Source organism: Corvus kubaryi, unplaced genomic scaffold (assembly GCF_017639235.1).
Source record: "Corvus kubaryi isolate FWS band 111438036 unplaced genomic scaffold, C.kubaryi_AGA036_p1.0 37393, whole genome shotgun sequence".
In the NCBI taxonomy this organism is placed as follows: domain Eukaryota; kingdom Metazoa; phylum Chordata; class Aves; order Passeriformes; family Corvidae; genus Corvus; species Corvus kubaryi.
This window is the reverse complement of record NW_024581132.1, coordinates 238,792-260,395: the sequence shown is the minus strand read 5'-3', so window position 1 is coordinate 260,395 and position 21,604 is coordinate 238,792. Positions and strand designations below refer to the sequence as shown.

General features: G+C 43.7%; 1 protein-coding gene across 9 annotated transcripts in view; it reads right to left on the bottom strand.

Moving 5' to 3' along the window:
- Nucleotides 1-21,604, bottom strand: part of CFAP61 (cilia and flagella associated protein 61) — a 99,464-nt gene that overhangs the window by 72,302 nt on the left and 5,558 nt on the right. For all 9 annotated transcript variants that reach the window (XR_006017842.1, XR_006017836.1, XR_006017838.1 and 6 more), the window contains exons 6-15: nucleotides 20,622-20,763; nucleotides 15,986-16,118; nucleotides 13,871-14,024; nucleotides 10,161-10,252; nucleotides 9,621-9,811; nucleotides 6,465-6,504; nucleotides 5,123-5,262; nucleotides 1,901-2,027; nucleotides 1,493-1,570; nucleotides 40-246 (exon numbers count right to left, since the gene is read on the bottom strand). Coding sequence is in view for 2 of the 9 variants with exons in the window: in XM_042038914.1 (XP_041894848.1) it covers nucleotides 40-246; nucleotides 1,493-1,570; nucleotides 1,901-2,027; nucleotides 5,123-5,262; nucleotides 6,465-6,504; nucleotides 9,621-9,811; nucleotides 10,161-10,252; nucleotides 13,871-14,024; nucleotides 15,986-16,118; nucleotides 20,622-20,763 (1,304 nt within the window). In the remaining 7 variants the exon portion in view is untranslated. The remainder of the gene's footprint in view (nucleotides 1-39; nucleotides 247-1,492; nucleotides 1,571-1,900; nucleotides 2,028-5,122; nucleotides 5,263-6,464; nucleotides 6,505-9,620; nucleotides 9,812-10,160; nucleotides 10,253-13,870; nucleotides 14,025-15,985; nucleotides 16,119-20,621; nucleotides 20,764-21,604) is intronic.

The window sequence follows — 21,604 nt, the reverse complement described above, 5'->3', positions numbered from 1 at the left end:
AATATTTAATACAAGAAATACAAATTACTTTTTCCTTACCTGGCCCTCCACACATTCTGGATAAACAGGGTAGTAAAGAGAAGATTTGTGACCCAAGCGAAGAATCTCCTTTAGAAAGTATTTTGTATAGTGATGAAATACAGGATTTAAGACAAAGTGGCAAAGATGTCCATGTTCCTCTTGCTGGTGATGATTAAAACGAATAAAGTCCTCAATGTTGTAGTGTGCTTGAATATACTCAATATCCTGGAAAATTAGGAATTTGTGAGTCAGCAGTGACCAGCAGCTACCTTGACAGGATTTGAGCAAATACCAACCAATGAGTCACTTTCTATCAATCAAGGAACTACATTGGAACACTGAAATCAAGTGCCTGTGAGAGCTGTTCTCAACTAAGGGCACTGACTGAACAGACTTTCCTTGAAAATCTTTTCATTGTATCAAAGCCTCTCCTTGCAGCTTGCCCGTATTTACAAAGACTGCACAGCTGACCCTTTCCCCACAACGTCTGATACAGGTTAACAGATATCCATGGAGGGGAAAAAAAACCCCACCTGTTTTTCTGAGTTCAAGGCACGGAAGCCCAGGCTGTCCCTCTCACCAAACTCCAGCTGAGAAAGGGAATTCTACAGAGCAGAGCTGTGTAGAAATGCCCTCTGACAAGTGTTCCCTGTTGAAGTGATAACCTGATATTTTTGCACATTTATTCACTCAGTCTATCCTCTTAGCTCTTAATATAATCAAGAGAATTACTCTTGGAAACAGGAGTGACTCTTCTATTGTAAAAACTAAGCATTAGAACTGCTGAACAACCTAAAATCCACCTTTTCGGTCCTAGCAGAATACCACAAAAGTAAGACTTGGAGAATGTTTACTTTTCAATAATAATGTGCAATGTCTTCTATTACTCCATCAGAGAATAGGCTTTTCTTTGCTTTCAAGTGCATGATTCACAATCTTTCAGAACCTACTGTTGGAGAAAAAAGTTACGAAAGCAAATCTAGAAGGAGAATTACTGCTCTTTGAAGGACTTGTGGCAAAGCTGCTCATTGACTTGGAAAGCAGAAGGTAAATAGGTGATTAAGCACGTATTTAGAGGCAGAATGGCTTTGTGCTAAAGCACCAAAACAGTGCAGGAGGAAAACTTTCAGGACACAGCAGCAGCTTATTGAAAATAACAGGATAATTTTTTTTATCTGTGTGTCAATCATTATCTACAAAAAGAGAAGTAATACAGTGGACACAGGCTGGAGAGAAGGGAGCTTCTAGAAGCAGCATTTTCACAGACGCTTTGTTAGGCACACATACAAGAAAATCCACTGCAAAACCATGTCCCTAAAAGACATGTCTTTTAAATATCTCCAGGGATGGTGACTCCACCACTTCTCTGGGCAGCCTTTTCCATTACCTGATCATCTTTTCAAGCACAAAACTCAGCCTTTAGTGTGAAGACCAAGCACCACAAAGCTCATGGAACACAAACAGAATTTACCATTTCATCCCTAGTGACAGAAACACCAACGATTTGATCCAAAACTTCTGCTACAAAAGCCCGTACTGGCATCCCATCCTGCAAGGCAAAGGCAACAGACACGTATTTCCAATTCAGCAGAATCTCTTTTTAATGGTAACTGTGTATTTCACCACAGAGTCCCAGTTAAAACACCTTCCTCCCAGCGCACCTCCCAGGCACTATCCCGGTTTAGCCAGTCCGCTCCCCACGAGGGCCCCGTTTGAGCCAGGTGTTGCTGGACTCTGGACCACACAGACCTTTCCTCACTGAAGTTTCCGTTTGGATACAGCTGCTGCAGGAGTGCTACACGCTCAGCCACCACTTCAGTCCTGTGTTAAGTCCTGATCTTAGGACAGAACTGAACACATATCTGCAACAAATACTCACCGGATCTTTACGAGCCTCAGTGAATATCTTTGAGTCATTCCATATCTCTTCATCCAAGCTAAGAGTTTCAACGAGCATTTTGACACCCTGTAGGTCATCGATTGTTGCTTTTCTTACGTTAAATGACCTAAAAAAGGACAAAAATAAAAAAAGAAAGTTGACTCTGTGACAAAATGAAAACAACTGCCAGGCTTAAGACAACACATCCTTCACGAGTACCAACCACATCTTTCAGAAGCTGTAACTGATTGCCAAATGACTCTTGTTCCAAAGGCAGATATTAACTTATTGCATGGTAATAGAAAAGATCAGATTATTTACTTGAGACAACTCCAGAGTCCTGCTTTATCTGCTATTAAACACTCAGCCCAATCTGTAACTACAGGTATCACCTGTCTTCCAGTGAGTAAAAGTCAGCAATAAAGGGAGGCAAAGAACCCTAAAATGAACATGGAACCTGTAGCTGCACACTGCAGCACATGGGGAAAAAAGCAAGATAAAAACAGGGAAAGACAAGAAAAAGTGAGAAAAGGAGAGAGAAAAAATAAAACTGAGACAAGTGTCATGGTATAAAGTAAAGCAGGAACATCAATTTCTCCAGGAACAGATTACCAATTTTTGTTTTAGGCTTTGATGCTTCAAACAGTAACACGTGAGGATAAACCTACATGACTGCAGTGCCTCTGCTAAGTGTGGAGTGCCAGTTAGCAATCACACAGCAGTGACGTGGTATCAAACTGCCTGTGCCACGCACGGAACATCGCACCTACAGACAGCAGTGACCTGGCACTCGGCTCACTTACAGACTGCCAGCAAACATCTTCCCACCTACTAATTAGGAAGAAAATTCACCTCACAGTGACAGTCTACAGCAGCTGAGGAGCTCTCCCAAAGTCTGTCAAAGGCAGCAACCCCTTCCTGGTTACACACAGCTCGTGTAACAAACACTTGTGGAGTGCTGTTCAAGAAGCTGAACTACAGCTTCAGTTCCAAGAAGTAAGTCCTTTCACCCACGGATGAAAACTTGCAATTCACGTAGTATAAGTTGTTTTATTCCTGTTCTTCTCACTTTCAATTTAAAGGTGGATGTACTGTTCTTCAGCTTCAGTCACACTGAGAGGAATTTTGTGGAATATGGATTTAATGAATAGCACTAGTACCCTAAAACCCCTAAAAATTTACCAAGATTCTGGTATGTTATGAAAAATTTCACAGTTCAATCCACTGACCATTTTTCAGCGCTCAAAAGCATACATTTGGTTACTAAATTACAAACTAATCCTGAACTTCCACAGCTTTTCATGCATTTCCAGTGTAAATTCCAAGAGCCAACAAGTGCTGAGGACAACGGCCAGCAGGCCCAGCAACGTGGTTCCCTCTGCAGCCCCAGTGTGCCATTCTCTCGCCGCTCCCCAGCCCAGCTTTGCCCCCACCCATGCCCCAGAGAAGGCAGCTGTGCCTACAGGGAACTGCATCTCAAACATGACAAAACCAGAACATGTGAAAAGTTGAAACTGCGTTTCTTTTTTTTAATAGGCAGATGCACCAGCTCCACCGTGAGTATGGAATACGGGAAGGACTAACCAACGTCTGTACTCATTTCTCTCCCAGCAATGAATTAACTCATTCTAGATCCTCAAGTCCTTTGACTGCTCAGAGACAAGGACACTATTATTATTATTATTATGCTTTTCAGTGAAAATTGAGGGAAAGTATCCATTAAGCACCTCAGCCTATGCCTTATCTATTTTTTTCTCCTTCACTGTTAAGTAGCAGACTCACAGCTCCGTTTGCTGCACTCTTGCTTTTTGTGTACTTAACACTTTTTCTTATTCCTTTTACTGCCCGTACTAATCAGGAGCTCATTTTGTGCCTGTGCCTCTTCTGACTTTGCCCTTTCAAGTCTCCATACTCCCCTCTTCTTACCCTGTTTTTCTTTTAGTCCATTTTCTGTGACTTCCTTTTCACTTGCATGCTTTTGAAAGCCATAGGTGCAAGTACAATGTATTGATCTTTCACAGATTTTGGTTATTTCCAAAGAGTATCTGCCGCTGCACCCTGTGGGTTTTGTTCTGCAGAAACTTCCCAAAAGCTTACTCTGGCTTCTCCTAAAGCTTTTCTGATCCTGAACCTCAGTGAGCAGCTATTTTTCCTTACTATCCTGCAAAGCTGCAGGGGGATTTGGCAAATGCTACCGATGACCCAATTTTGTTTTCATGGAAGGGCTGGTGTCAATTGGAATTTGCACAATGTAATCAGAATAGTAACTTTTTTTTAAAAAGCCTTGATAACAACTTGAATTTTGCCCAGAATCACAAGAGGACATATGACTTCCAACGCTATTGGTGGATTACTGAGCAGCTGGGCCTGAGATTACCAGGAATTACTCCAGTGGCTCTCTCTCCAGCCAGCTAGACTCTTATTCAGGACCCAGAAGCACAGTTTCATCCCAGGGTAAAAAGCTTCTGCCTAGGTCCAAGAGCAGCTGGCCAGTTCCTGCATGAACTATTTGTGTACCACCAAAGGTGATTAATATGCAACTAAACCTAGAAGTATTTTGCTAAAACCACACAGTGGTTTTAGTTAGCTACATTAAGATCAAAACCAAAAAAAAGAATCTCTAACTATGCCACAATTTAAGCTTGGTCTTCGGGCCAGAATAGGCTTGCTATACAAGCAAAGCTTTGGAAAATTCATTCCACGTAACAGAAGACACAGCAAGAAAGGTTTGGTGTCCTAGTTCAGTGATATCTCAGCCTACAGAGTGTTCAGAGCATCACAGAAACTGAAGGCATGAAATAAATGATTCAACATCAAAAGTAAAAGAGAAAGCATGTATTACAGATACTCAACAATGTTACTGCTGTGATCTGTACATCCCAGAAACACATGACAACAGTTCTCTTAAGAAAGCTACAGCATATTTCCAAGAATTAAGTTACACCAGGCTATCAGGTGTCAGTGTCACACAACCTGACCCACATCCCCAAGGCCAAACACAGCACCATGTTTGTCTGCTGGCCTTGGCCCACAACCAGGCAACTTGGAGCTGCTTGTCTGCACCGATGTCCACGTGCCCTACCTTAGTACTGTACATACAAATCCCAAATGAATGCTCTCGCTGCGCTTGGGTTTTACTGAGAGGACACTCCACACAAACACTGGCAGCTGGGTCCCACAGCAGCCCGGAGCACAGCAGTGCTGTCCCGAGGAACGACTCACGTGAGCAATCCCGCCCGGTGGAACACGTACAGCTCCCGGCCCAGCCTGGAAGTGCAGCAAGGGACAGCCCGAACAAAGCTCTGGATCAGGGGGAACGCCGGGACACGATGCGGCACCAGGATGACACACAAGTCTCTGTCCTGAAAGAGATTGGCAGGCCATAAAGGTGATCTCTAAGCTTTACCCAAAGCCCTTGGAGGGGACAGACAGCCCTGAATGCGGGGCTTACGCTGCACACAGCCAAGCATTGCTCTGCCTGGGCAGCACCAAGGAACCAACAGCTCAGAAATGGCTTTGCTTTAGGCAAACTACGGGGTGAACTTTCCTTACTAATCTGGTGATTCCATAGTGACATTTTGTTTCAAAGGCTGACGTTGCTGGATGGATAAATGGCATAAATTTGAAGCATTTTCTGGGTCCACTCTCTCTAGGAACTTTCTTTGGTGGTAAGCAGTGTTTTTGAGTGTGCTGTTCTTAGGGCCAAGTCTGTGTCTCTGGTACCCAGGGCCTGACTCTAAGGCACACTGCCATGCAGTTACTTGCTACAAGACTCTGGTGTGCATTAAGAATTCTCAGAAAGTGGACTTGGTTACCTCAGATAGAGCAATCACATGGAGAATTAGCAGGAGATAGCTACTGCACCGTGAATCCAGAGTACCACTGTTCAGTCTACAGGCAAATACTATGAATCTCCTTAATACCACTGTTTTATAGGATTTAAATCCACCTCCTTACATTTTTTTTTCCTGATTTGGCTTTTAATTTAGGTACATTCTGGATCTATACATGATTTGAAAAGAGTTTGAAGCATTTCTTTTCTAAATCTGCATCTCAGAGAAGACCCGATGGAACATGAACTAGATAGACTGTTTACAAGAGCATGTAGTGCCAGGGAAATGCCTTCACACTGACAGAGAGTAGGTTTAGATTGGACAGTAAGAAAAAGTTCTTTCCTGTGAGGGTGGGGAGGCCCTGGCACTGGTTGCCCCGAGAAGCTGTGGCTGTTCTATCACCGGAAGCATCCAAGGCCGGGTTGGACAAGGCTTGGAGGAACCTGGGATAGTGGAAGGTATGCTGCCTATGGAAGGGGTGGAACTGGATGATCTTTAAGTTCCTTTCCAACCCAAACCATTCCAGGATTCTAGGATAAACAGAGATATGCATTCCATGAAGTCCAGAAGCAGCCAAGGAGGTGAGTAGCTCGGCCCAGGGCAACCAGGTCCAGCACACTTGTGTGGGGCACAGACTCCCTGGAGCAGCAGACCCAAAACCCCTGGCTGCCAGCTGCACTGCTGTCCCACCGCACACCACACAAAAACACTCCAACTTCCACTATACTCACCGGGAAAACACTGAAAGCATAGTGCAAAAAATCCAGTGACCTGCAACCAAGAGCAAATATTGGTAAATAAAGCACATACCAGACTGCTCTGATGCACTGGGATATTGACATCCCTGCAGTTGCAGGAACATTCGTTCACAGCCGATCAGATGACCCCGATAGATCATCAGTAATCAACTGCTGATGTGGCATGCTGCACAGCGATTTCTGACTTCTAGAGCTTAAAGCATCATTATTAACAGGAATAACCAGAATGTTTGATGTAGTACACGAGGCTCCTCACTAAAAGGGCGGAGGGTAGGAACAAACAAAACGTTGGCTCTCATGTTGTTGACTCCAACCTCTTCAGAAGCCATTCCTGGACTGTCACAGCAGCATTAGTATACAGCAAATATTAATTCAGTTGTTGCTATGCTCCACAGTATTTTCAGCCAGCACCTGTGACTGAGCTCTGTGACTTTCCACTCAGGAAAACCTGCTCGATGTGCTCTGACAGACTAACAGGAACATCAATACTTAGAATTGTTTTACAACACTTCTTTCCACTTCTCTCCCACTGACTTAGAGCTATCCCAATCTCTTCCACGCTGACAGCAAATTGTGACATTTCAGTTTAAAAAGACTTGAGAAATCTCACCAAAGCCCTGCTGTTTCTCCCATGTGTAAGGATATCAAAGAGCTCAAAATCCAGTTATGCTGAAACTTCATAAAACATTTTTCCACCACACAAGATGTGTCTTTTGAAGAAATTCAATACAGATATAACTCACCTATAAATACTGATAAATCCCCTCCTCCTTTCAGAACTGTAATTAAGCTCCCTTTAATTACCTCTTTAATAATATTACATAAAAGAGAAATAATTTCTAATTGCAATATCCACACTCAGATGTAAACTTAAAGCTGCAAGTACAGATCAGGATTGGGGTACAATATGTTCACCTATTCAATACATAATTAAGACTAGTTAACAGAACAGCTAACCAGGGGAAAGGAAAATGCCATTGCAATGTAGTTTTCTCTGTGGTATCCAGGGCCTTGTTGGCAGCAAGGACCACAAGACTTGAGGTGGGAGATTTTTCTGGGGGCTTAGAAAAGATCAGCAGATAAGCCAGCCAGCAGTTCAGTTCCTTCACATTTCACTCTCAATGCACTAACAAGTCACATAACAGCTCTGGATTTAGGAGATGGCAACACTTAGCAGCTTCACTGGGTAACAATTCCCGAGGAGCAAACTTCCCTCAGGGCTAAGATGCAATCACACCCACACTTCAATCACACTACTATTTCTGGGTCCGTGCTGTGCAAGGCCAGCAGAAACTCCCTCAGGACAAGATTCCAGGCTGCAGTCAGCATCACCTCGTGCCCTCCTTTACATGTATTTGCTTTGCTAATATTTCTTTTACAGGCAGGTGGATCAAGCAAAGGCAAGCCAGAGAAGCATCCAAGCAAAATGTTTGAAAACACCAAGATCGACAGAGTCCTCAGCTCTACATGAGGTAATCTCAGGAAAAGTCTTCAGACAGGAATGCTATCTTCTCCAGATACCCATCTTGGAATCCACACTGCTCCACAGATGTCTCCAGGTAAAAAAGACTGGGACCACAGCATTGAATGATAAATGCAGTGAGAAATGTCTTGAACAGAAACAGACGTAGATACAAAGCACAGAGCATCAGACGGGGGCAAAAAAGGGACAGATCCTTATCCCAAGCAGGAAACTATGAGCAGAGAACTCGAGAAGCCTACAGTGAGATTATTTCCTGACACAGGTCTCCACCACAGCTCCGAATTGCTGTTTCAGTATAATGGAGTCATTCCAGAGCAAGCCTCACTAACATTTTAAAATAAAGCCATCTTATTCTGCAGTAATTACCTTGCTTGAATTTTTACACCAGACTGGCCATCAATTAACTGTTCTGGAACAGTCTCTCTGCAGCGCAATTGTTCTTATCATACATCAGTCGATCAATGCTTCTAAGTACAACGCAGACTTCTAGCACTGCATTTCACTAATTAAACTAGTTCTTAACAAACTTGAGCTATATTACTGGGTATATATCACTTGGGAAATAGTACCCAAAAGACTGTGTCTTTGCTTTGGTAACTTTGGATATTTGCATTTGCAGCAGATTTGGTGTTCGATCCCCTTGAGTAGGTGTGCTCCTTAATCAAGAAACAGCTCAACAAATAGAACCAGTTTTCCAGGAATTCTGATTTTTCTTCTCAGTGAAGTTTACCCTTACACTTCCTCTATGCCAGGGGAGTTAAGAAGTTGTTACTCACCGATGACTACTACTACTACAAGTAGATACATGTTTTTTCAAATGCTATTACAGATGTTGAACTCATCTATCACATCCTTAACTCCTAATGCCTGGTGTCTGCAGACATGACATGGATTTGAAAGCATGGAAGATCCTGGGTGTGGTCAGCTGCTTCATCTATTCTGTACCTTCCTTTCTACCATCAGATCAAAAAGTTCCTGGAAAAGTTTCTGCTGATGTGGTTGAATATAGGTTTGCTCTTTGAGTGTGGAGAGAAATTTTGGAAGAAAAAAAGGCTAAACCCCATTTACAGCCCTATTCTAATCCACCAGGATCTAAGAGTCCAAGGTCAGCAGCAGCAATCATGTTAAAAAACCTTTTGTCTCCCCCAACCACAGAGGATTCTAGAAAACAGAAAAATTTCTCAGTGGTTGGAGACAGTGTTTAGAATGGGAACATTTCCCTGCAGAGCTAAGAACAGCTTTATTTCCCCGTGCAGTGAGATAACCACTACTGTAACATGTAGCTCCTCTTGCAGCTAGCCAGCTTCAGAATGAGTGTCTTTATAGAAGGAAGAAGCAGCCTTTTTCCACAACCTCAACACACATTTTTTCCAACAAAAATGAATTCTTCACTTTTTGCCCCCACAAATAGGAAAGTTGCAAGTGGAGGTTGAAAAACTATTACTGAAGGTAAAAGTTGCAAGAAATAGGAAGTTGCAAGTGGAGGTTGAAAAACTATTACTGAAGGTAAAAGAAGCAGACAAGAAAGAGGTCAGAAAAAATCCCACCTATCTGCAGCAGGTGCTGTCACTTTCTGATTTGTCCTAAAAACATAACCTTGAAAATGGTTATTAATGGGAAAGCAGTGACTATTCCTCTATACTTACCTTGTTTCATACTTCTCATCGATACAAAACAGACGGATACAGAAAGCATTTGAAGCTCCTCTGTACACAGGATGCGAATCCCCGTCCTCATCAGATGTCTCCAGGAGAGGTGCTGCTGAGCCTTCAGAGCCTGTGGTGCTGACATCACCTACCAGCAGTTCAGACTGGGAAGCGGCCACGGCTCCACCCTTCTGCAACAATAACAGACAAGGGATGACTTGCAACATTTCACAAAGTATTTTCATTATTTAAGCCCCATCCTTTCTCTCCTCTCAGTGACCCTTTCTTCCCTCCCTGATGGCTGCACATGGGGAACTGGATGGGCAAACTCACCCTGACCAGTAACACTGACCCCCTCCCTCCAAGACCCCAGCCAGAGCAGCTTCTGACCTGTGCCCCACAGCAGAGGCACGTGAGGACCAGAGCAGAGGACGGGGCAGGAGGGGAACTCAGCAGGATTTGCTTGTCCTCATCTCTCCCAGCCTTGCTCCATATATCAGCTCGGAGAGGGATCAGCACGGCTGGGTACAGCAGCATTACCTGCACAGCAGCATCTGCACCAGGAACATCTCCCAAGTTTTGAGAAGAAACAGGCTCTGGCTCTTGGCTTGTTTGGTTGCTTTCTCCTTTATCTGAGCAAAGAAGAAGAGAAAGTGCATAAGGTTTAGTAACGCGAGCTCAACCCTCAGAACCACAACGATAGCTGGAGCGGGCCAGGCTACCTCTGTCAAAAGATTTCATTTTAACCAGCACAGGTCAAAACAGACCCTCCTATAGTTACTTGGCTAGAGCTTCATTAGACTACTTGATTTCAAAGCAAAAAAAAAATCCAGGGAATTGGTTGTAAAATAAGACCTGAACAAGACAGTTTGGGAGCAATTCCTATGTCAAATTTTTACCCTATCTGAACTGAAGAACAGGAGTCTGGTATCTTCAACTCCATGTGTGTTGCTAACTTGCTTTCTGGTGATCATAAGGACAAGCAAGGGCTCTTCATTCTCAAATCAGTTCTCCTAAAAGAACTGAAATTCAGGTTAAATCCTAGTCAAACCAGAACTCTTACTGGTACAATAAGGGACAAGAAACAGGGATTTTAATTCCTTTATAAATTTTACACAATAAACTCTGAGGTGTAGGTGTTGCTGCTGAAGAAAACACATCAAGCAAGGACACCCTTGCATTTGGAAGATCCAGTAACATAAGGAAGTCAAGGTTTCTGAGTTCCAAGAAGAATAAAAAATAAGCTTCAGAAAACAACAGCATTCATCCCTTCTCCCTCTGTTTGCCTTGGGACACCCACGTAAGCTACCTTCACAGACAGACACATTTCTTCACACAGTAACAGGCACTTTTATTAAAAATACCTCGAAGGTTTAAAATAATTTAGCCAGAACTATTTAGAAAAAAAAAAAATCTTATCTCAGAATCTGTTTCTCTGTCAATAAAAGAGTGCAGATGCAACATGCAGGGCAAGGGGAAATTCAGGGGGTAGGAATCATGGGTTCTCTGGGGGTATCACAGATGTGAGCCTTCACAGAAATGATCAAATGTCATCTCGATTAACCAGCTCCATTTCTCATTACCAACAGCCTTGCAGGTGTCAGAACTTAATTAATACAAGTCTCTTGTTGTCATGTAAATATTGATATGTTGTTTCTGACTTTATACTAAAACACAAATCCTCAATGGCTCCACCATCCACTCCTGTCAGACGTGGCTGCATCGCTGTTTACAGACATGCCGTACACAAGCGATAGGAAGAACTGCAATATTGTCACTAAATCAAGTAAGGACCACAAACTAAGAAAATTAAAATAATTCTGTGATTGCTGGGTTGTTAGCTGAGGTACAGTCAGCAGGATCAAGAAGCCAGTTCACCATGAGGCCTGATGAAAAGCCCTTGAATCATTCCCACTGCATCATGTTTTCTAGCAACTAATTCATGACACCATATAGAGTAACAACCAAATTACTGTAATTACCCTGAAACCTAAGTGGCATATCAGTACAGACTGTTGTATACTCTTTCATTATTATTCAGTACTGCATTTTGAAAGGAAAAATAATGTCAACCTGTGGTCTCTACTTAAAAGCTAAAGAGCTTGAAAAAATATCCTTTTCATATGTAGGAACATAAAATTACTCTACAAGGGAACGCAGCTTGCATTTTAAAATTTCCAGCCTTCAGATTCAATAAAGCCAAGCCCAGATCTTCTATGGATGTCAGGTCACTGAACCTGCACTGTCCTCACAGCAGGGCACCAACCAGCAGCAAGTTTTCAATGCAGTCACTAAAGCAGCCTTCTTGGAACGGGCATGGCTTTGCAATATCCACAAAGGCAAACTATATGGGACTAACACCACAACAGATTTCAAGGATACAGCCTGGCCCTTGTGTTGGAAAGGCTTAACAATGGACTACTGGGATGCAACTCTTCTGTTCTAAAATGTGCAACACTACAACAATAGTTTTAATTACTATTCAGTGATAACGGAATTAATGTTCCTGAGCAGTGAACAGACAATCTTGCTATTAGGTTTCTAGTGGCTCTCTCTAGGAATAGCACCAGAGTCAGGCTCTCAGCTTATGATACTCAAGTTTCTCCTCATGTGTCCAAGATCATTAATGATTTGCACTCAAACTACCTGAAAGTCTACAAATAATTATTTTTTCCCCAGAGCTGGCTTTGTCATGCCAAATAAAGGGACACTACTACTTTAATATGTCTTACCTGAAGGCAACCCACAGGACTGCAGCTACCATCAAAACCAATAAAGTTTTTAAATTAAGAGAGAAAAGAAGAGGGAGAAATTCACAGGACTGCTAACCATGCTGCTTAAAACATTTCTGAAAAGCCCTCAAATGCCAGATTCTCAGGAAACTGAACAGAACAGCTGCTCATGCTAAGTTTTAACATATAGAACAAGTCCCATAGATTTCCTAAATGATAAAAAACATCTAACAGCTGTATTGTTAAAACCTGTAACCACATACTCACTGAAAAGCTCAGCAGCTCACAATTTGCCACAAAACATGGGCCTACACCTTGCAGTCCCCGGAGAAGGAAAGGGGACACCAGAACCAGAACCAGCCCCGGGACAGGTAAGGCTGAGAGGGAGCCCTGGAGGTCACCTTGCCCAAGCCCCTGCTCGAGCAGGGTCACCCAGAGCAGACAGCCCAGGACTGGGCTCCGGCTCCTCAGTGATCTCTCTCCCTCCTCAGTCTTGTTCATCCTCCTACCCATGTCTGTCACCTCTTCCAAACTAATGCTCCTGGAGCAGCAGGAGCACAGGATCAAACAGGAGACAGGCAGCTTCCTCCGTCTCCTCCGTGCAAGATGCTTCCTTGCAGGGGAGGGGAAGTCCACAGGAGCAGCTATGAGACCTGTTCCTCTCCCTTTTCTGTTCTGTGACTGCCAGCTTCGATGTACCAGCTGGTGACAGCCCTGCAGCTCCCCGGTTGCCTTTTTTGCCTGCTGCTTTGTGTTCAGAAAAGCAGATACATAACAACCTAATGGTGGAGGGGTTTTATTCCATTACTGATAATTAGTAGATAGCAAAATGTTGCCCTTCTGCACAAAAAGCCCTTTGACACTGAAAAATAAAGACAACTGTAAATCATTTACGTGACACTTCTGTTCTACAAACAGGTGACATATTTGTGCTACTGGTTTTTATCACTTGCAGGAAGGCAGCTTGTACATGTGTTGCAGTATCATGTCCAATATAAAAGTGGAATAAAGAGACAGTCCCTGATCTCCCAAAATCTTGTAACCCAGGAGACTGCAAACAATAAGCAAAGAGAGCAGAAGCTGAACCACAAGGAAGAAAGATGACATGAGTCAACAGGACACCATAACAGGCACAGTTAACCAGCTGCTCAGCTACTGACAGAGCCCCCCTCACCACCAGACTTTACAATCACATCTTCATTTAGCAGCACAGCTATATCTGATAGACAGTACACCCCATGCTACAGCTTTCTGAAACTCGAAGCCTACATTTATCCCACAGCTGGCACAGGCCAGCTCCCCACAAACAACAATTGCTTCTGAGTCAGAGACCGGGGCTATCAAAATTCCTCTCCTCAATTAAAAAACACCAGACATCCTGCGTCAAAAACAGGTACGTTAAACTTGTGTTTTCTTGCTAGTAAACCTATATATCCTTTTCCAACCTCCTGCAGAACCTACTCAGAAGCTAGACACAAACACACCTTTAATCTATTTAGCACTTTAGAATACAGATACCTCCTTGAACACTCGGCTTCCGTGGCACTTTGAGAATATCCTCAGGATGTGGTTTACAGAGTCCATGGAAAGGCCCTAAGTCAAAACACTCTTGAAACAAGGAAACGTCCACGTGAGAACATAAGCTCATAAATCCTACTGCAGTGCCACCAACCTGGAAGATAAAAGCCAAGTCACACGAACCTGTCATTCTAGGTCAGGACAAAAAAAACTGAACAAAAAACTTCTGAAACATCAACTTTTATGTTCCATCTCTGACTGTGCATTACAGAAAAGTATAAAGGAACTATTTCAGCAGAAGCTAAAGATCCTTTTTAATTTTTAGCTTGTAACACGTGTATTAGGACCTCTGCAGTAGATGTTCTAATTCCTTTTTAGCTATGACTTGCAGGAATACTAGCTCTATATATGGGCCAAATAATGACCTGGTGTTTCAGTAAAATATTTGTAACAGCAAATAAAAAAAACATACTTCCAAAACTGCATCATTTTCTTTAGAGTGCAGCTGAAGTAGAACCTGCATTCAGCTAGCTGTAATGGTTCACTCATTACTGGACACTGATCTGCACCTAAATCGGGCTCAAACTGAAAAGTGTATTTTACTCTCCTAAGAAATTAACAACTCAAGAAATCAATTATGTATTATATAAGGAGTACCTAATGCAGTATGTATTGTTTGCAGCACTTATAAGCCCCAAATATATTTCTGTGTTCTGAAAAAATCCAAGAGCTAGCCTTAAAAACCAAATGCCCTGGCAAACATGGGAGCGATGGGATCCCTGCAATGCTGGCACCCACGGTACTCTGGATGCCTGACTGCTGCTGGAGCTCCCAGCAAGCTGCAGTCCTCAGCAAGACAACACACTGGGACCAGGGAGAACTGGCATGCTGGAGAGCTTCTGGCTTTCACCTGAAACAACTCTAGAAGAAAGAAGCTCTTTAATTTTTAGTACTGTATGCAACTTTCTGGTGAAACACATTATCAAAACACATTTTCTTTCCTCCTCAATACACAATGAAAGCCTTTATAAACCTAAAGAAAACTCAAAGGCTGGATTTGTACAGCTGTTTTATCAGGCCATCGGCACTTCAATAAAGGCTTTTAGAAGTGTGACGTTTAATTTTTCTGCCCTCAAACAACAAGTGATTGTTTGTTTGCGTAACCAACAAAGCTGGGGTGCGCAGTTGCCTGGCTGCTATGTAATTTCAGGCCCAAGGCTCAGCAGAGGCTGATTAACCAATCCATCTACCATATGTGCAAAAAGAGGCTGCCAGCTTCGTTCTCCGCAGGGAAAATTGGCATCCATCGTGGTTTGCGTGGAGGTGCCTTCCCAATCTGCCGTGGCAGCGGCTGCCCGGATAAACTGGGGGCCAGAAACACCTTTCGGTGGTCTCACATGGAGCTCTGAATGTGCCACTGAAATGTATTATTTATAGCAATGGCCCTCTGCAATGTGCCATTACACTAATGGTGCATTGTTTCTCATTTGGCTCCCAATGGCAGTGATTACATGTTGCAATTTTACAAAACCATTTGCCACAAAAAGCAGACTTCAGGAATTAAGGAGGCTATATTGCCTATCAGCTTGCACTACCATGCACAATTACTAACACATGAAAATCTTAACAGGAATTTTCAGCAGGATAACTATTACCACTCCTTTCTTATTTAAATTGATTCCTGGGTTTGTCTTCATTTCAGCAAAAATCTGTTTGAGCCAAGAGAAAGAAAAATTATCTACAGCACTTTAAACTGTGAAAGGATTACTGGCTGCTCATTTTCATATGCAATATGAGCTTTCATCGGGAATGAAAACAGGTCATCTGAAATGCAAACGTCTGAAATGACAACATGGCTTCTTCAACGTGGTCCGTCCAAATTCCTTGAAAAACATCTGCACAAGAACTGGGAATTGCTGCTTCATTCTGAACTGGAAACATCGCTCCTGAGGACAGACACAAAGTACATCGAGAAGGGCACTTTGTGGGTACGGACCATGAATTCTGCCTTCCACAGGTGGGCTGCTGATTTTATTCCCCGAGCTAGAGTGAGCTGTCACACAGGACATCTCTAATGCTACGATCAGACTGAACCAGAGCTCATGGCAGACTGACCTCACAAACAGCTGCCTGATTTTCTTCACCTTCACGTTCTATGAGATCGACAAGGAGATATTCACCGTAGGTTTCCTTCAGAGTCTCACTTTGAGGTGTCCAGATTAGCATGAGATCATCATAATCTTCCATCCTACAAAAGAGAGATCAGGTAATGTCCTGAGGCTCTGCCATTAATAGGTGCTGATACTTCCGTTCTACTCCATTAACATATGGAAAAATATCACAAATATTCATTCCAAAGCCTGCACCCACAAATCACTTCACCTAGGACACACCGCCAGTGCACACTAAAGTGAGAGTCTCAGCAGCAGAGAGGCAACCAATCCCAAAAGTCAGCAGAACCCACCAAAATCTGTACTGCCCAGTGGAGATGCTTCACTTTCCTTAACAAAATATAAGGGAATCCCAGTTCAAAATTCTCCTGCCTCAGTCTCCTTATGAGTGTGGTGGAGCACTCGTACAGGTCCCAGACTACACGGATTTTTATTTAAACAGGCAGCAGAGACTCTTTGCCATTAGACTGCTATTCCTACCCAGGATGAATGTAACTCTGAACAAGAAAATCCAGCACTTTTACCAGAGCAGTGGTAGAATTCATTAGTCACACACGCTGTGACCATGGCGCAAAGGCTGGTGGCAAACCAGCTCTAACACTCAACTGCTGTCAATAACATGAAGCCACTTGTATTTATCTCTTGGGTAAAATGCCGGAATTAAGTGGTACAACCAAAAGCAGCAGAGAGGAAACTGGCGCTGTGTCGGGCTGCCATAAGGAACAACTGCAACAAACTGCAGGGGAAGCCCTCCCTGCTTCAGGCCGGGAGCAGGCGGGTACCTCGGCTATCACACCGACACCCCGGGCACGCTCGCGCTGGACCGTCCCGGCGAGCCCGTCCCGGCGAGCCCGTCCCGGCCCCGGGGCCACGCGCGGCGACAGCGGAGCCGGCGGAGCCCCGCGCGGTCTCTGCCGCCACCTGGCGGCCCCGCCGGGAACGGGCAGCGGCTGCTTCGCTCACTTGGGATGATGCACAAGCCGCCCCTGCACGGGAACCGGGACCAGCCTGCGGCACGACCCTCGCTCGTCAGGGATGCGCAAACCTGCTGCTGCAGGCAGGCATCCAGGAACAACTATCCAGGCTTCCCTCGATCATTGGGGATGCACAAACCTTGCTGCTGCAGGGAGAACCAAGAACTTCAGAGCTTCCCTGGGTTTTGGGGAAACCCTGTTTTGCTCCAGGACCCCACTGCTCAGGTAGGGAAGTGCCTGTGTGCAATATCTGTAAGTTGTAGATCATTGTTCCACACAGGCAGGAATCCAGAAACAATAAACAGATTCTCAGTGCCACTCTTTACGTGTTTCTGGATTTGGAAGGAGCCTTAAAAATAACACAGCTGGGCAAAAGAGGTTCTGTTTCTCATGGTATCCAACATTGTCCAAGCTCCCAAGCACTGCCTGACTCCAGCACAGGAGAGGGAGTCAGGGGGTCTCTGGATGGTTTTGCTGCTCCTGCACACCAGAATGGACCTGACCTCTGGATAAGACCACCTTTGTAATCAAGGCTAGGGACCCCTTGGATCCTGACCTTGTTCCTGCTTTTTTTTTCCCCTCAACTAAAATGAGGCTCCGGGAACAATGAAAACTCTGTAAAAACTTAAGTAACTCATTCTTTATCTCTCAAACCAAAATGGTCACCCTTATCTCCTTCACAGGAAGTATCCCAAGGGAAAAGCCGCAGTGAGGTTTTCTATTATCAGAACGTCACCACCTCAACACAATTAATTAGTATAGCAAATCTGCTAATGAGCTATCAAACCTCAAACAAACCAAACTAAGAGGGGTAACAGAGTGAGACTGTATCCTAATTGAATGCAGTTATTTCATGGGGTGGATAATAGACACACACCTCCTCCAAACAGAACCTTGTGCCAAGTGCTCCGAGTGCCCTACGTCATTCTGCTCCGTGGGACGCAGGACAAGGCCACACACAAAGGTGCAGATGGCAACTCCTGGAGACTGACCCTGTGACAGCCAATGGGACTCACGCCCATTCATCTACCTCCATGCACACTACACTGTAGGAACACAACCATTTCAACTTTTTTGTTCTCTTTCTAGTATCTTTCACCAGTACTACAGTCTTTAAAATAGTAAAGAAACCCTCCAAATCCCAGCAGCTTTCCAATATAAAAATGCCACGAAACTCCTCTACTGTGAGCACGAGCACAGAGCTGCAAATTGGACTCTTACCTACAGGGTACAAACCCAAGAATGACAGGATCTAGACAAGATACCAGCAAGAACCTTAAACATCAAAGCTTAGCAGGCTGCATTCTAGCACACTGCTGACATCTCACATTAGAGAGGCCAGACAGAGAGTAACTTCAAAATGGATGGTTAAGCAAAGTATCAATTTACAGCTGCTGTTCCCCCTCTGTAAGTACAGGAAGAGGGAAGAGAGATTACCCTAATCTCCTCTCACTGCCCCAGAACATGTTGCTAGGCAGGTGGCTGGGGACAACGTCCACAGAGGAGTCTCTAAGGGCTCTGCTGACCGTTACTATGGATGCCAGCAAAGCACAGAGGTGAATGCAGAGGAAAGGGAAAGGCAACGCTCCTTCTGCAAACAGAAATTAGCCTTACCTGTCATCTACTGACGGACAACACTGAAGTAGGAATTTTATATCATAACTGTGTAATTTCAGAGGAAAACCAGTTCCCCAGTTAATTTTCTAATAATAACAAAACTAAAGCAATTTTTATTTTTCATAACAAACTACAGAAATCCCGGACAAGATGGTAGCTCTTATCAGGAATATTGCTATGGCCCAAGTGATATTTCCAGTCATGCAAAAAAATATTTCTATTGACAATATCCAATGGCCATCAAAAAAAAAAAAAATTATAGTCTAAACTGAAAAAAGTATTATAGTTAGAACCAAGACATATGGAAAAGCTTTAAATCTTTAGGCATTAACTCACCTACACTGATATCTTCTCTGTATAAAAGTCTACCGCTTGTTGATAGGTGGTAGATGAGTCAAAAGAAACACTCAAACAGCCTAACAATTGTACACTGAGTTAGTATGAAAGTGCTTTTTAACATATTGAAATATCTGGAGCTACAGCAGGAGGATGTGAAGGGGCAAAGGTCAGGCCTCTGGCCTTTTTCTTGAAATGCTCAAAAGTCAAGCAACAGGAGGAGCACAAGCTGCAGACTTGCTTCAGAGCCATTTGGTAAAATTCAATATGTGCAATAAAACACCTCTCAGAGACAGGCTTCTGTCAGAATCCAGCCCAGGCCGGCAGCATGAATCAGCCCATAAACAAACAAGTGTGGTTTTACCAGGCAGAGACATCAGACACACTCAACGTGGCATCACCATCTGCGAGCACCGGTCAGTACAGACCCGCCCACACCCCTATCATTTGATAGAGTGTCCAAGGAACGTGCTGCTCCCTAAACTTCCACTCCAGCAGGCATCAGAAATGCTAATTTAATCACAACTCTGCTACCTAGCCACAAAGCAACACTTATATTTACTACATGCAAAACCAATTCCAGAATAAATCAGAGTTAAATCAAATTACTGCTTCATAAAACATTACCCTACCTGCAGTCTTCCCTCTGTGAAGAGGACAAGTAACCCAAAATTTGATGGATACAAGTTCTATTTCAACCACACTATAGGGAAGCATCTCCACAGCAACAACAACAGGAAAATCACCAGACCCCTGGGTCAGAAACCTGGCATTTCTCGTGTCCTGGACACAACACTGGCACAGGCAGAACACACGTGGCAGGAAAAACCAAGAGTGGCAACAGTCACTACACAGGTAGAGAGAACAGACAAGCTGCAGGGAAATGCACGTCTGCCTCACGCACTGCAGGCAGCTGTGCTGAGGGGAAAGGAGAAAATAATTGTCTCACGTTTTTAATGACATTTACAACTGGGACCCCACAGCAAGAGCAAAGCTCTGCTAAAGGCACACTGTGTGGGCATATCAAATCTTTGCTCCAAACTGGGGCCATCAAAAAGGGTAACACAACGGAAGGAGAAATGTGTTACTCCATTATTTTCTTCAGCTCCCTCAGCAAGGCCAAGGAGGCTGCTCCCCCAAAACACAGCCAAAGCCAAGGTAAGGAGCACTTCCACAGGAAAAACTGTACAAAAGAAAATTACTTTTCATGTCTGAAAGACTACTGGAACTAGGGATTCTCTGGTCTTATTTACCTCTTTTAGGTAACAGGCCTTCCTATTCAAGTTTTGTTTGACTGTTCAGCACGAAACAGTAAGAAAACTAAAAACAAGTTGGAAGAGGCTCTAAGAAACCTGGAAACCACATGCATTCCCTAAAATACGCAGTGCTCTAATTCAGCCAGCAGATCACAGAAAAAACATCACTGACAAAAAACAGTCTTTCTACACATTTCACTACTTTTCAAAAAAATACAATTGATCTTGTGATGAAATAGAACAAAACAAGCATAATCCTAGAACTACCTAGTCTGGTTATCACAGAAAACCAGAGCAGTCAAACCAAGATACTGATGCTGCAAATTAAGAAAGGAAAATGCTTCAGTTTCCCCCAGACAGATGTGCTCAGGGAAGCAGGAACGAGGAGCTGCATTACCTTGCCTGGCGCACGTACAGCTGTGGGTGACACCGATGCCTGAGGCATGCCAGCAAGGTGAAGCGTCTCTCCATCGGTGAGCCTGGAACAGGCGTCATCCTTTCAAAGACATTCCCCATGCCTAGCTCTGAATGACAAAAACCTGCCGGGGGCAACGGAGAACCTTCATTATGCGAGCTTTAAATTAACAGCAAAACTGTCTGAGGAAAATGGAGTTTCAAACTTAAACCACAGATAGCAAGATGCTCCAAATCTGTTAAGTTAGGCAATGAGGCTGAAACGACAGCAGTATAAACATGGCAGAATGGTCACCCAAGTCATCTAACTAATCCAGCATTCCAAACCTGAATAAGCTTCAAAGCAGTCAGAAATTGGTAAAATCCAATCCCTATAAAAATAGTAAAGCCAATTCTCTATGCCTCTGGAGAATCTCTGTCAGCACTGAGGGAAAGCTGATGTTTGTTGCCAGGGTGGGTTTTACAAAACCCTTCATTCAAGCCCTCTTTTCTGTAGCTGACACACCACTACAGCCTTTTAGTATGACCTGGAACCAAGATGCCTAGAAGCTGGCTAATCAGAAAAGTTCCACCACGCTTCTCAGCTCCATTAAGTGCATGCTTGGTTTATTAGTCTGAACTCAGGACTAAAATTCCAAGTGACATGCTGCTCTCTGATTAACACGTGTATTTTCTTTGTACCTCATTCTAAACAAAATAACCCAAGTTTCCTTCCATGTCCACAGCAGCCCCTCTGAGCCTCACCAAAGTGTCCTCTTCCAATCTGTACTGGCTTGGCTAAGTAAGAGAAAGTGCCAATTTCAAATCTCTTGTCTCTATTCAACCAGAAATCATCACAAAACTTGTAGGAATTGATTTTTGAGATCTTTACTCCTTTTTGATGTCCTGTTTCTGGCAAATTTCAAGTTTGCAGGGAATGGACAGACTGCTGAACAGCTGCTGGAGCAAGCATGGAACCACAGATAC